This window comes from Engraulis encrasicolus, chromosome 13 (genome assembly GCF_034702125.1).
Source record: "Engraulis encrasicolus isolate BLACKSEA-1 chromosome 13, IST_EnEncr_1.0, whole genome shotgun sequence".
Lineage (NCBI taxonomy): Eukaryota > Metazoa > Chordata > Actinopteri > Clupeiformes > Engraulidae > Engraulis > Engraulis encrasicolus.
In genome coordinates, this window is record NC_085869.1 from 26,454,354 (window position 1) to 26,469,341 (window position 14,988).

At 40.6% G+C, this 14,988-nt stretch overlaps 1 protein-coding gene and 1 long non-coding RNA gene across 3 annotated transcripts in view; both read left to right on the forward strand.

Annotated features, from left to right (window-relative positions):
- The first annotated feature begins 568 nt into the window (after positions 1-568).
- Positions 569-14,988, forward strand: part of LOC134460946 (interferon-induced GTP-binding protein Mx-like) — a 28,340-nt gene continuing 13,920 nt past the window's right edge. Inside the window, exons 1-5 of one of the 2 annotated variants that reach the window (XM_063213595.1) lie at positions 569-682; positions 1,156-1,395; positions 7,687-7,833; positions 8,791-8,945; positions 9,099-9,237. In XM_063213595.1, coding sequence (XP_063069665.1) covers positions 1,200-1,395; positions 7,687-7,833; positions 8,791-8,945; positions 9,099-9,237 — 637 coding nt within the window. In that variant the 5' untranslated portion in view covers positions 569-682; positions 1,156-1,199. Of the gene's footprint in view, positions 683-1,138; positions 1,396-7,686; positions 7,834-8,790; positions 8,946-9,098; positions 9,238-14,988 lie in introns of both variants that reach the window. The other variant, XM_063213594.1, reaches the window with a different exon arrangement.
- LOC134460947 (uncharacterized) lies at positions 1,434-6,124 on the forward strand. Its single transcript, XR_010037192.1, has 3 exons — positions 1,434-3,917; positions 4,235-4,371; positions 4,925-6,124. It is a non-coding gene; the product is annotated as an uncharacterized LOC134460947 (long non-coding RNA).

The following is a 14,988-nucleotide window of genomic DNA, read 5'->3' on the forward strand; positions in this document are numbered from 1 at the left end:
CGAATGGTGATCTTCTCGGCACACTTCATGGTTCCCTCTCTCTTGCTCTCTCGGCTTGCTTCCTGACAGTCTCACCCGCCATTTGAAATTAACCCCATTTTATAGGCTGCACATGTAGTGCACAGGGGGTAACGCTGCTATCTCACTCCGGAGGAGGCAGAGGCAGTCCGTTACGATATAGTATATTTATAAAATAGGCTATAAAATAGGCCTAATGATAAAAAAGCAGCCTGAACTAAAATTAAAAAAAAAATTTTTAAAAATAGAGACGCACGCACACACTTTCTACATGGTTCGATTTTTGTTTTCATTGCATTGTGGTGGTAGGCACACAAGTTTGATAAAATATAAAAAATAATAGGCTAATAAAATAGGCAGACTACACTAAACGTCTGCCCAGTTACACGAAAGGTCTGCATGGGTTGAACGTAACGTCCTTAGGTCTTCTACGAAAGATCCGCAGGTACTGCACGAAACGCCCCATGCCTTCTACGAATGGTCCAACGTTTTGTTCGAATGGTCCCCTCTCAGCAATTCATTCGTCTCGAATTCGCCTAAATGGGTGTGTGGTTGGGTGCCACAAGGAAGAACAACTAGCCTACCTCTTGCATAATCAGTTTTGTTTCCCTTGAAGTGTGAAAGAAATCACAGCAGTCACACAGCAGACGACAGAACACATCGAGTAAGTGGTGCATTCTATCTACGTTATGGTTTTAATTCCGCACTAATAATTTCCGAATTAGGCTAAATAGTTCCGTCGAGTGTAATTGCATCTTTCATTTCATTCCGAATTGTGAAGTGTTACGTTTTCAAAGCGGAATCAAGCTTTATTCAGAATTAAAGTGGGTTCATTCTGAATTAGTCTCTAAACGAGCTATCTCTTCAGAAAAGTGCCATTTTTCACGTGACATAGGCCTACTACAGCCTTTGTAAATCATGCCAGCTCGTTACACCAACCTGTAGGCCTAAGGTTTTTGTCTTCCAGGTAGGCCTATATACCATCTCAATATGGCTAGTTTAACGTTTGATAATCAGCCACAAGCATATTTAGAATGACACTCTCAGTGAAATGCATGAATGTGAACGAAAGAGGTTGTCAGTTTAAATTTCAAATTTTTACCATTTTGATATGGGGTAGGCCCTATTTATTTTCAGGGATTTAAAGAACATTGTTATTGACATCCAAGTCAGCGGTAAAAATGGGGGATAGCAGCTGTCTGTCCCAGCACTATGAGGAGCAGGTGCGGCCTTGCATTGACCTGGTGGACTCCCTGAGGTCTCTGGGAGTGGAGCAGGACCTGGCTCTGCCTGCCATCGCTGTCATAGGCGACCAGAGCTCAGGGAAGAGCTCAGTGCTGGAAGCCCTCTCTGGGGTGGCACTGCCCAGGGGCACAGGTAAGACCACATTGACGTCATGAACCCCAACACAACAGCTCATTGTGCTCCATTGATCTTTTTACATTGGTCTCAGACTCTTAAGTAGTAGCCTTTGTCTTACATATTTTGAAACATTATCATGAATAGAGCAACATATACTGTAAATCCTCTCCTGTCTTCCAACAGATGGTTTTGCAATTTGCGTTAACGGTTAGGCAAGTTGTATAATCCACTTCTAATGATTAAGCAGGGTGTGATTTGTAAAGGGGGTGCGGGTGGATATTATCCCCTCTGCTGGTTTTAATTCACTTTTTCTACATACTTAAATACCTCCATTGAAATTGCCTTGGCAAATCGCCTCTTAACAAGTGGTTTAAGGCTTAGGTTAAGATTTGTGAACAAAATGATATAATTGCTATAATTGGAGCTTGTTTTGTCTTCATTGGAACATTCCGTGCACGGACTGGGATTATACTGTACTGTGTAGTGTGTACCAAGGCCAAAGACAAACTAAAGATCTTGGTATATTGGGATGAATCTGTGGTTAAAGTAATATACAACATGTCAAGTTGGTTAATAAGATGTTAACTTCGTAATGAGATATTACTTTTTGACTTATTACAAGCTCTCGGCTGTCAGAGCACACCCACCCCACTGCCATCCCCATGCCCTACCAATTACTGTATACATTGCATGTCAGCCCCTGAGCTGCACCTGACTGTTGGCTTTCATCCATGGAGCTCAAATCATTCTGTCATGTGATTCATTGTTGTTTCCTGGGTTGTAAGTTTCATTTTTGCCATTGATATCTGTTACAGTGTGATGCCATCTTTGTAGAACCGGTTTTCCTCCATTAATCTTCTAAAGGGGCGTGGCGGTTTAGATTCTTCATGCAATATGGCACCTTTCCTGGAAATTATCTCATTCCACAACTTCCTTCAGTTAAATAATAAATATTAAATAATTCTACCTTTGATCTGTTTTTCCAGCCCTTCTCTAAATCTGGCAACGTAAATTCTACCTACATGCCTTTGAATACTATGATACCAGCTACCAGATTCAATGGTGACATCACTAGAATAAGAGAATATGTTCCAGAGTGTTAGCCTGGTAAACCAGCGCCACCTGCTGGACGCTGAAAATTTTTCAGCTGCGGGTGGGTCTGGTATCGAACAACTATTCATTTTGAATCTTGCCCTGAATCTGGCAAGATGGCAACTAAACCAATCACAACGCAGAGATGTGTTTTGAATCAACGCGGGCGGGGCAGAGGGTTCTGGGGCGGGGTTTTGAGGGAGTGACGACATAGCAGTGAGACGCTGGGCGCTGGAGAAAGCACAACATGGCGGCGGCAATGGAACAGCGCTCGTTTGATTCTGCATTGGCATCAGTTTTGGAAAGACTTGGGGTTTTCGTTAAAACGTGAGCAAGAGGAGGCTCTACGTTCATTCATTTTTAAGAAGGCCGTTTTCGCCGTGTTACCGACAGGCTATGGCAAAAGTGATGGGGCTCTTTGAAAACCCGATGGTAGTACCGGTAGTCGTCTCGCCCTTGTTAGCCCTAATGGTAGACCAGGCGAAGGAGGCGAGCAATTTTGGACTCACTGCCATGCAACTGGGCGTCGATAACCCAGCAAACATAAAAATGTGTCGTCAGTGCCAGTTGGTCTTCGGAGCATGGCTTTTGCTGAACGCGACGTGTTGTCTTCCAAGACAAGGTCCTCGGAGTGGACGAGGTTCACCTCATATAATGGTAAGTGGCATGCTCTTAACAACGTCAGGGTGTGTGTAAAGTATATTCCTAAAAGATGACGGTAATGATTTGGTAAACGCTTCACCCTGTTGCCATTATAACAGATGGACTGTCGCCCCGGACGTCTCCCTTTTTAATCTCAGTTTACAGTCTTAAATGTTGACTATCTAAACAAAGTATGTGGCCGCAAGATTGAAGTTTACATGGACGTTGTGTGAGATGAACGTGGGGCTGATTGACTGGGGATGACAGATAAACGGCTGTGTACGGCGGCTGGAGGTTAAATGTTACACTTTGGAAATTAGTACAGTGCACTTCGACGAGACCAGCATCGCGTCGCACTAAAATAACATCGATGTTATGGAGCTAATAGTGCCATACCGGTGGAGTGATCTACACTAGAATCACACTGATACCGTGTATTCAGACAGTTAATACACCGAGTAAACCAACGAAAACACTTCTGAGACTCATTCTTGTGCGTGATTGTATTCTCAAACACTTCAGTGCGGTGAGCATTCCGAGAAACCATCCCCAGTCAATCGAGCCCCACGATGATCTCTCACAACGCACTTGCTCAATTATGTTGAATTAATTGTTCCGTTGATGTGGAAATAACACTAAGAAGCTAGTTTATATGGACTTTGAATTGCTTTGTGATTGAAGAATAACGTACTGATTTTCCACAGGGGGAAACGTGACAAAGGGAAGGCCTTCAGGTATTTTTTTGGCAAGCTAGGAGAACACATCTGACAGACAAAAAGGTTTCATCAAAGACACACAGACGGGTAAGCTAGTTCTATCATCTGTGGAAAGATGTCTTGGTTGTACTTTATCATAGCCAAATGTTGTGTTTGAGTTAAGGACTGTTCCCCACCCCATCTGAGTTATTGAGGGGGTCTGTGTTAACAATATCCAGCAGTCTATTAGGCCTACAATCTGTTGTCACAAGTTAACACACTGATTGTAATAGGTAGTGTGAATGTTAATGAGGATCATGTCTGTGTGCTTGATCTTAACAATATGCAACTGTACCAGTTCACCAGCGAAAATATAGGCTACTGTTTGTCTGCCAGCTACATTCTTTTTTTTTCTTTTGCGCAAGCTCCTGAAGTAAAGGACCTACACAGGACCTTCATATCAAGGACATTGACTGTGTGGATCTCGAGGTGCAGTTACCCAAAAGTTGCTACCCACGGAATACCAGGTTTTGAGGGATCCTGCCAGAGCAGAGAATCAACAGTAAGTCATATCTTAACTTCACACAAATACACATACAAGGGTGTGCCCAACACACATGTACTTTATAATATATTATTTTCTAAGTAATGAGACAAATTGAGGAATACATATTGGCCTGGTTCAGTCAAGTGGAGTTGTTGTCTGTTTCAAGCTACAGGTGTTTGCAAGGCAATTTATTATTTGTCGAAATAAAGGCAAATTTCATACATGTGTGTGACCATTCATCTTGTCACCTGTATTATTTTGTAGTAGGAAGGCAGAAGTCTTATGGCAGTGTGATGCTACAGTAATGCTTACAGTAATTTAAAGAGTATAGTTTACCTTCCTTAAAGCAATGTTGGGATATATGCCTTGCTCAAGGGCACTTTAGGCATGGATGGAGGTGTATGCAGTGGTCAGAGATTTGAGTCAGCAACCCTAGTCTGCTCTTAAGACCACCTCAATAATCATTATGCCACACTGCCCACCATGTTAACAAACTACAATATCAAGCCCCCCTTTGCCGGTATTCATGACTCATGAATTTTTCTGTTTGATTTGTTGTTATTGACAGGATACATTGAAGAGGAGACTCCAACATGACCGCCGGCATCTTGTGTTATTCACCCCCACCACTTGTAATACTGAATGCCTGAATTGTTGTTTGCTGCTCAGACTTTGTCAACAGATATGGTCTTCGACATGTTACCCTTAGGTGTGGAAACAGATTGTGACAGTCCAGCAAAATGAGCCAGACAGATAGTAACACTGAAAAAGGACAACGTTGTTCCCATGGCCTCCCACTGCAGAAGACTACAGACGCTCAGTAAAGTACAAACAACTGTTCCTCTTGTACTTAATAATTTAGTCAGCTGGATTCTAGGTGCCACTAAGGAGCCAACAGTGGATAATTTTGTCAACATTTCAATGGCATACATTAAAAGGGCAGCCTGTAATTGTTTGCCTTGCCTCCATCTTCCTTGCCACCAAGGGGTTGTAGACCGATGCCCTAGTCCTCCTGTTTAGGTACAACCATGGAGTTAGGCCAGTCTATTGAAGCATATACTTATGACTGTTTGTATGTGTTGTGTATCTAGTAATGGATAAATTACCACATGAATAACTGCATATTCATTATATTGATAATTATAATGGCTTCCATTATTGATTAAAAAAGGGATCTACCACCACTTGCATTATTGTTTTGTTATAAATGAAGCACTGTTAGGAATCCAGGAAGACGGATGCCGAGGCACTCAAGGTTGCATTTTTTTTTTTCCTTTTTTATTTGGCTACAATGCCTCAGCATCTGTCTTCCTGGACCAAGTTTGACAGCCCCTACACTGATGAGCACCAAGGAAAAAAGGTGAAGACCCAGAAGCACTCCAATTACCTGCTTGTGTTTGATAATGTTAGGATCCATTTATCCCACTTTAAATGCATGAATGAATATCACTGAAAATTGGAATTGTTTCCATTAATTTTTTATTTTTTTTAAATGTATATATCATGAAAGGTAACTTGCATTGCCTTTTGAAGCACAGTTTAACAGTTGGACCACATTGTATAGCCTATATGAACGATCATTATTGATGATCTTGGATATTATTGATATTGTAGGCCTATTTCTATTTGGGCTAATGTCTTTGCCTTTGGCACCCTCATGCATTATTGTTCTTCAAGATAGAAATTAATCACGGTCATTCTTAACTGTTAAGAATCAATCTGTCTTCCTTAGAGAGATATATATTTTAAAAACCTTATTTTAGTACAATTTGTGGAACGCAAGAGGATTGATAGCTGTCCAAATCGGCAACGTGATTGGTTTAGCGCGGTCACGTGGTGTATCGTATCTCCTCATTCAGCTAAGGAAAATATTCTTCTGTAAACGTCTAATACCCGTGGATGTTTTCACGATCCGAACCTCTCTGAAGTGAAACATAGTGTAGCGTTTGGTAGCCAGGGAACACTCAGGATGTAGACAGAAGTGTCCGTTTAATGGAGACAGTTGGCCACAGCCACGCCACATAAAAATAATGAACAAGTACACTGCTTACCAGTAACCCAACTGTAGCACAGCTGCTACGTAGATCTCTCACAGTAAACAGAGAGAACTCCCCGCTCCCCTTATTCGAACCCCAACAGTGCCGATCGCACCCACCAAACCATAGAACAGAATCACAGAACATGCGTACACAACTGAAGTAACCCCCCAGACTCGCGCTACAATAGCTTTGGTCAGTTCATCATCATCTTATGGGCATCGTGTTCGGATGCTGTGGAGCGAGAATGAACGAAAATTGAGGTGACCTGACGGCCTATAAATACAGGAAGATCTCTTTCAAGTATGTTTAACACCGTGGGCTTCCTCGATGCATGCGAGACGTTCGCTGAAACCGACAAAGCTGAAGTTGAACTTTGGAACAGTTTTGTATAGTGTTGTAGTACACCGGCAACTCTCATGTCTTTTTGGCAAAAGCGACATAAAGTCCGACTCCATCTCAAAACGTTAAAGTTATCCACTGTCCTGCTCACAGCTTCACCACTTCCCTTGTTTACAGTCCCCTCCCTCCACCACAGATTCTGTCGCGCTTACTACGTCACAATCAGTTGCGCTGATTGGTCAGAGCGTTGGCCTATTAGCACAGACATGGTTTGAAAGACAACGGGTTGTGCTCATCAACAATGTTCCGTTTTATCCATTCATCGGAGCCAGACTAAATTAAGACATCCAATACATTTAGGCTGGTTTATCAGGCTACCAGAGTGTAGTCATTTTATAGAACTGTTTTTCAAATCCATGTTCTCGCACATTAGAAATGGTCTTTGCGGGTCGAGGCAGTATGTATCTGCAATACATTGCTTTTGCTTTGTTGAAAATTTAGCCTTGTTGACAATTTAGTTAACAGACACTTTTACCCAAAGTATTACACAAGTGAGGACATAATCAGCAACATGGATTTTTTTTTTTAAGTGAAAGCCTAACAGAGAAACTCAGCACTCACACAGCACTCCACAGCACACAACAAAATTGCATTTATGCCTCACCCGTGCACGGGGCAGCCTCCAATAACACCCGAAAGGGAGCAATGTGGCGGGGCGGTACCATGCTCAGGGTACCTCAGTCATGGAGGAGGATAGGGGAGAGCACTGGTTAATTACTCCCCCCACCAACCTGGCGGGTCCGGAGTCGAACTGACAACCTTCGGGCTACAAGTCTGACGCCCTAACCGCTTACCCATGACTGAATATGTGGGGAACTGCAGATGATATACACATTTATTCTTGCCTTTGTGAATAAAAGATACTTTAATGTTTAACTTTTCTCATTTCCAGGTATTGTGACACGCTGTCCACTGGTGCTGGAGTTGAAGAGAGTTAGCCATGGCACTGCTTGGTCTGGGCTGCTTTCATACGAGGGACACTCAAAAAATCCAGTGGAACTCCGAAAACCAGAAGAGGTTGGAGATGCAGTCATGAGAGGTCACTGTTTCCTTCTACTATTTTGCAGTACTGGGTTACAGATAAGGTTTAGAAATGACAACTTGAAATTTTTCAGTTTACACAAATTTTTGAGCACACCAACCATAAAAATGACAATTCCAGCGACTTGAGTAATTTCAACTCAATTTCGTAAGTTAAGACGTTGAGTTGACATGGTACGGTATATACATTATTGCAGGATTTGTTGAAGAACCAGAAGGGAAGATATGTTTCAGATTTTAAGCATTATCAATGAAGTTACATACAGCCACTACTAAAATCATGTAGGAAAAATGGAAATATCAATACAAGAAGGGGGGATAATTCCCCCCATCCCCCCAACAAATCGCACCCTGCATTAGTGGATGCCTAGTAAGAATACATTCATTCTACTGCAGTAGGGTTACCTGGTAAGTTTCTCAGGGGGTTTTCATTTATTTTAGAATATAAACATCCACCATTTTCCCCTGAGGTGACAGACTACAACTTTCTTATTAATCTTTGGTAAAAGTTAAGAAACCTCAGTTCTGTCAGGTCCATTATAGTCAATAAAAAACACAAGACAAGAAACTCTGAATGCAATTTCTTTATTGAATAGTTATGAATTAGATTTGGCGGTATGGCTCTGCTCAGAGAAGTCCCCTGGTTTTCCATGAGCACCCATGCTACATCATACATGACAAGGTGGAGCTGGGGAGGTGGTGGGTTGAGAAGAAGTGAATAGCCGAGAGTTGGGAACAAAACAGAGATATTTTAAAAGGTGCCAAATTTGAAACTGATCAATGAGGAGCGAGGACAAATGATGAGCAGCAAGCTCTTGACTACCATGACCTGGCGAGAACTGACGCTGACGCTAGATTTCTAAAATTGATTTGATTTAAATGTATTGACTTGAATTCTTTTGAAGTTTGAATATTTTATTATATATATTTTTTATCATGATCTTTTCCCCTCCAGCCCAGAATCATCTTGCAGGTGAGGGCAGAGACATCAGTGACAAGAGAATCCACCTGGAGATCAATGCCACCAATGTCCCTGATCTGACTCTCATTGATCTACCAGGCATCGCTAGAGTCGCCACAGTCGACCAGTCTGATGATATTGAAGAAAAGGTCAGAGGGAACAGATTCATCATTTAAACATATATGGGGGGGTGGGGACATATTGTGATGACCAAACAAACTGCTAGCCAAACAAACCGCTAGTTGTTGTTGTTGTGAAAATTCCTCTTCTACTGACACAGCCCTCATACACATTTGTTTTAGATTAAGAAACTAATAGAGAAATACATGAAAAAGCAAGAGACCATCAACTTGGTTGTGATACCTGCAAATGTTGACATCGCCACCACTGAGGCTCTCAGGATGGCTAGGAAGGTGGATCCTGATGGACAAAGGACGCTGGGTAATGTCGTTTTTACTCATTTTATATACTCAGGAGGGAAGTATAAATATGAATTTGTTTTGCTTTGTCACACATAACTGTTCTTTGAGTTGTGGCTAAAGAATGTGGCTAAAACGGGTTTTAATTCGGAAAGGGAAAAAAGTTTAAATTCAAAATATAGAATTGTAGCCTATTATCACAGACAAAGGTCTTGCCTGTGCAACAATTTATTGGAACAAACTCCCCATATTTAACTTTTTTCATAAAATAGTTTTTTTTCTGGCTCTTTCTTTTTGCTTACTTTTTACTTTTGTTTTTTGTTGTCATCACTGTCAGACATAATTAAAAGTAAAATACATTTATATTAATTCATATATTTTTTACTTATATTTTTGTATTAAATGCAAATTAGTTTAATAACTTAACCATATTGGAGATAGGCCTTCATTTTGTAAGCATATTCACTTAAAACTTGGAAACACTCTTTAACGATGGTGACAGAAATCTCACGCTGGTGACAAGGGATAGCTTGTTCCACATATGATCGAATTGTGCTGATTAATGAAACATTATAATTTATAAGACACATTTATGTTCACTGTGATCCAAATTTATACCTCCACTGAGGGCTTTTGTCATACCATCAGACACATGGTAGCCTATCTCTTTTACACATGCATAGTTTGTTCACATTAGCCATTTTGAGTAGGCCTAATGCTTTACTTTACGGTACAGTTACCATAGGCTACTTAATTTCCGTATAGTTTGTGGAAGTACTGTTACACGGTAGGTAACGGGTAAAAAGGGGGTAGGCCTAATTACAAAGTAAATACCATTAGCCTAATCGGGTAACAACGGGTAGCAGAGAGAAGTTAGATGATTAGATGGTTAGAAAATACGGAGGAGTTTCATAATAATTCTTGAGACATGTGTATTAGGCCTACATGGTATTTACTTTGTAAATACCCCCTTTTACCTGTCAGATACCATGTAACTTCTCTCTGTTGCCCTGTTCCTATACAAAAAGTATAGGCCTACAGTAATTAGCCTACTGTACTGTAAAGTAAAGCGTTACGAAATATTGTTCTAAGTCTCTGTTATAGCTTATGTTCTTCCATGTAATGGCTATACTGCCCTACAATTTAAGAACGCAGTAACTCTGCAACTGCAAACTGAGAAAAAAGGCTTCAAAGTTTCCTATATGGCGCGACAACTGTGTTGTCGGTAAAGTGGTGGTGACACTTCCTGGTAATGCTTTTTTAGGATAGAAATCAAATGCACACAAAAAACCTCCCGAAAAACCAACATTTATGTGTCTTTTTGCCACAAAAAACAGAGTTACTGCGTTCTTGGCTGGTATTACTGCCACAAAATGGAGTTACTGCAGGAGTTACTGCGTTCTTGGCTAGCATTACTGTCTGCTCCCAAACCAATTCCCATTGGAAAGCTCAGCAGTAACTCAACAACACCGCAGTAACTTTTTTGGGGTAATTTTTGCACTTTCAAAATGATTTTTCTCTAAAACGGGACGGTGTTGAACCACCATTTTTTGACACAAGACAAATTAGGTAGTGTAGAGCCCATTTCCGAAATATTTTTTTTTTCTCGACCATTTTGAGTTACTGTGTTCTTGTTTTGCACGGCAGTATACTGCCCTACCATTTGAGAACGCAGTATCTTAAAACTGGTCGAAAATGAGTTTAGACCGGAAATCGCCTTTAAAATACCCTCTTTTTCTTGTGTTTACAGTTTTTCTCGATTGCCTACACACAATTTTCGGAATCGGCCCTCGAATTCTCAAAACTCTACACACAAATCTCCAAACCTCACACACAACGGGCCAAACTCTTCACTACCTCTGAAAAATGCACGTCTTGTCTCAAAACCATGTACTCTCTTCTAAAAACCTAATTTTGTCGTCAAATGACACACACAGACAGTCACTACAATACACATTTGCAGACCCATTAAAACACTGTTGGGCACAGGGTAAAACTAATTTCTCCCAGTAACTTGGGCTTTTTTTCTGGATTGCATGGATACTGTGACATAAGTTGGAAAAACTTCATTCCCACAACACACAAACAGAAACAGAAAGATTTTTTTATTTCTTTTTCACAAAAACAACACAAAGATAAACCCCACTGCCTATTTGGCGGTACAAAAAACCTATTACATTACTGTATAGCCTATTGCTATGAAAAAAAAAAACACACACTCACATCTTCTCTGCTTCATCCTGCCTTCTATTGTGGTCTGGCCACAGGACCTCATCCACATCACATGCAATAGTTTCCCTGGCCAGGCAACGAGGGAAATACCGTCTTGCATGGCGCATCCACCCAGAGAAGGCATCAACAGCAATATCGCGACATGCCTCCTCCATTGAGTACACAGATGTGTGGCAAAAATATATATTTTACATATTTTTCTGACATTTAAAAAAAAATCACTAATTTATTGTAAAATATTGGGTAACCACATGAAAGTATCTCTTGTATAACAGATTTTGGAGTTCAAAAACGGAAAAAAAATGTGTTATCACACTGCATCCACTCATGTTTTCATCACTATCAAATGCAATGTGTGTCCTTATGGGGTGATGATTTCAGATTGTAAACCGGTATGAAGAGAGTTTGCCCATGTGATGAGGAAGTGAACATAGTATGGCAGTTGACTGTAGTGTTGTGAATGACAGTGTGTTCCATGAGAAACCCAGTGTTTTTCTTTATGAAAATTGAGTGTAATCCAGAGAATTGTGTGTAATGGTGTGAAAAGAGTGTGTTTTAAATCTGGAATTTGAGTGTTAAGTAGGAATTGTGTTTAGTGTTCAGTGACATTGGTTAGGGGAGTTGAGAAATGGGTGAGATGTTCCGAGAATTGTGTGTGAAGTACCAGAACTTGTGTGGAGGCAATCGAGAAAAACTGTAATTGTTTTTGTCCAACTTTCCCGTTTCCAGGGATTAAAGTTTTCCGTCGCTATGACGGATTTCCGTCAACTGGATTTTCGTTTGGACGGATTTCCGTCCTTATAATTCATGTCAATTAATTTACAATTTTTACTTTCCAACTGAACTCAAACTGCAGCACTCCTGGTCATGAGAAGGGGATGAGAGGTGTGTTTGGTGTACGAATTTAGTTATACACTCCACCACCGGTGGTGTCATACAACAGATTCACTCAGTAGTTTTGCGTTCTTCCGTGTTCAAAAAAAAAAAAAAGTACACGAACGGTCAACGGTTGTGGCGCAGTGCGAGATATAAAAAAAAACAAAAAAAACAAATAGCCAACATTGTTGCTATTGGCAGAAAAGAAAATAAGTGTAATACTATGTCTTTAAAGTGCAATGACAATCATTAAACAAGTTGGACTGATATCCCAATATGGGCTAATAATGCATATGCATGGAATGCATAGCTGGAAGAAGGTAGGACACATGTTTCCATTATCATTGCACCTGCCGTGGCAGATAGTTAGAAAAAAGAATTGTTTACTTCGACTGCGCATGATGTCCTTTTCATGAAAGGTTCTCCTTTTAAGCATTGTGGCTTTTACTAACATTATTCATAGCCCCAATGGGATGGCTATCATTGGCAGCTAGCTAGGATATACCATGCGTAATACCATGCGTTTCATCCTCAAAGTTTAGCGCGTTTGACTGGCTACGTGTAGTAACTAGCTCTAGTTGTCTTTCTGACAACGGACAATTTACAGTCTTATCTGTAATCATAGCATAGTAACTTTGTTGTTGCCAATATATATTTAAGAAATAAGTTAAAATGGGTTGCATTTTACAGGGGTCACGGAGGCTATCCCTGGCAGAGCCATGTTATGCCACGTCTTGTTCTGGGAAGCAGTGTTCTGATGGGTGGACTCATGGTCAATAAATGCCGTTTTTGTGTTTGTTTCACTTTCAAGGCTTGTTGTAGGCTACTGTGTGATACTATTTTTGCTAACAGGAATAGTGTGCAGCAACAGTTGTGTGTGTGCTTGTTTTTGAGTGGCTCAACCTCTGTGCCCATCTTCTCGGACGCTTCGTTTGAGTTCAGTTATCTGCGCACTCAGGACTGATTGGTGGGTGATTTGTCTTGATTCGAGAAGTTGAGCGACAAGCTTGGGAAACTGTTACTTTTGTTAAACGATAGACGTATGGCTGTGACTGTGTCGTCGTGTCTGCTTGCGTCGTGTCTGCTTGTAGGAGAGAACACGAGTGCGTGTAGGAATCGGGGACGTGTTTTTAAATCAATGGTAAGCGTGTGCCTGGCACCGCAACATCGATAAGCAAAAAAAAAGTACCGGTAGCCATAGGTTTTCAAAACGGTACAACACAAGAGGTAGACTACCGCACCCTGTTTGTAAACGCCAACAAGTTATTTGTAACAGGATGAATAGTGAAAAACATACAAATACCAGCCNCTAGTTTTCTCCCTCTGCTAAGTGCATTGTTTTTTTAATGTCAGAAATACAACTGCAAGCAATGCGCACCAGTGCTTTCACCAGAACAGTGTTTGCCCATTCTGATGTGAAAGACAAAATATAGCCTACTACTACTAAGCTTACTACTACAAAAAAACATAATGGGATCACAGTATCAAGCATTGCAATTCCCCAAGTCAATAAATTATGTGATATCAGCTAGACCACTTTGAAGCAACACTCATTGTGAATCCATTCTGCATAATGTTGTGAACAATTAATAAACAATGGGTAGAAATAAGTGGAAATAACCAAAACATGCCCCAAATTGCAGTTCAGTGTTTGCAGTCTGATATAGTATCCATTATCCCTCCATTCTCGGCCAGTTCTAGTCAAACTGGTGGCCTAGGCCTGCCCCCTTTCCCTCTTTCCGTTTTTTTGTATTTAGAAATTGGCATCTGTAAACATAGCATTGTAGGCCTACATCTGATTGAGCACATCTGATCTAGTACCTACAGGTACATTCATACTGAGTGTGTATATAGGCCTACTGAGTGTATAATGAATATTCATTGTTAATGTGAAGTGTAAAGTTTTATGTTGGTTGAAGTTCAGATTTTTTGGCACTTTTTGGTATTACTGGCGCCCTCAAGATATAGGCCTATTCTGCTCTAGGCGACTGCCCTGTTTGCCTATGCCTAGTGCTGCATTCCTTGCATAAAACCAGTGTATGTTTTGTTATGAGGGCAGAGCCTGGCTACATTGGTTTTCGTTGGGTTACGGAGTGATTCTCGATCGGGTGCCTAACCGGTAAAAAAGTTCAGTCAGATGACTTTTTTTTGCTTTAATCCCTGCGTTTCAGAAAAAAAACGATAAAAAAGCTATTATACTGCGCTTTTTTCTGTAAGAGGTTAGGCCTACTTCATACTAGCCAAGAACGCAGTATATCACGCAAAATACAGTACTGCACTTCTCCATTGAAACCATGGTTTTGGTGTAGACAGTAGCCTAATACCACAACAGAACGCAGTTTATTGATTTTTCAGCTAAAAAGTAATGAGAATGTTGTTTTTTGTGTTTTTTTCTTGCGTGCATAAATTTCCACCATAAAAAAAGTATTATATGGAAGTGTCATCACCACTTTACCTCCAACACAGTTGCGTGGCCAGAAAGGAAACTTTAAAGCCTTTTTTCTCAGTTTACCAGTACGGAATTATACTGCGTTCTGAAATTGTAGGGCAGTATACTATTCAATTCCAGTTTTTCATTTTTAGTTAATTGAAATGATAATGTCATTTATAGCGGGTGGGAAAGAGTACAGTAAGGAAATAATTGAATTACAATTAAGCCTATAAA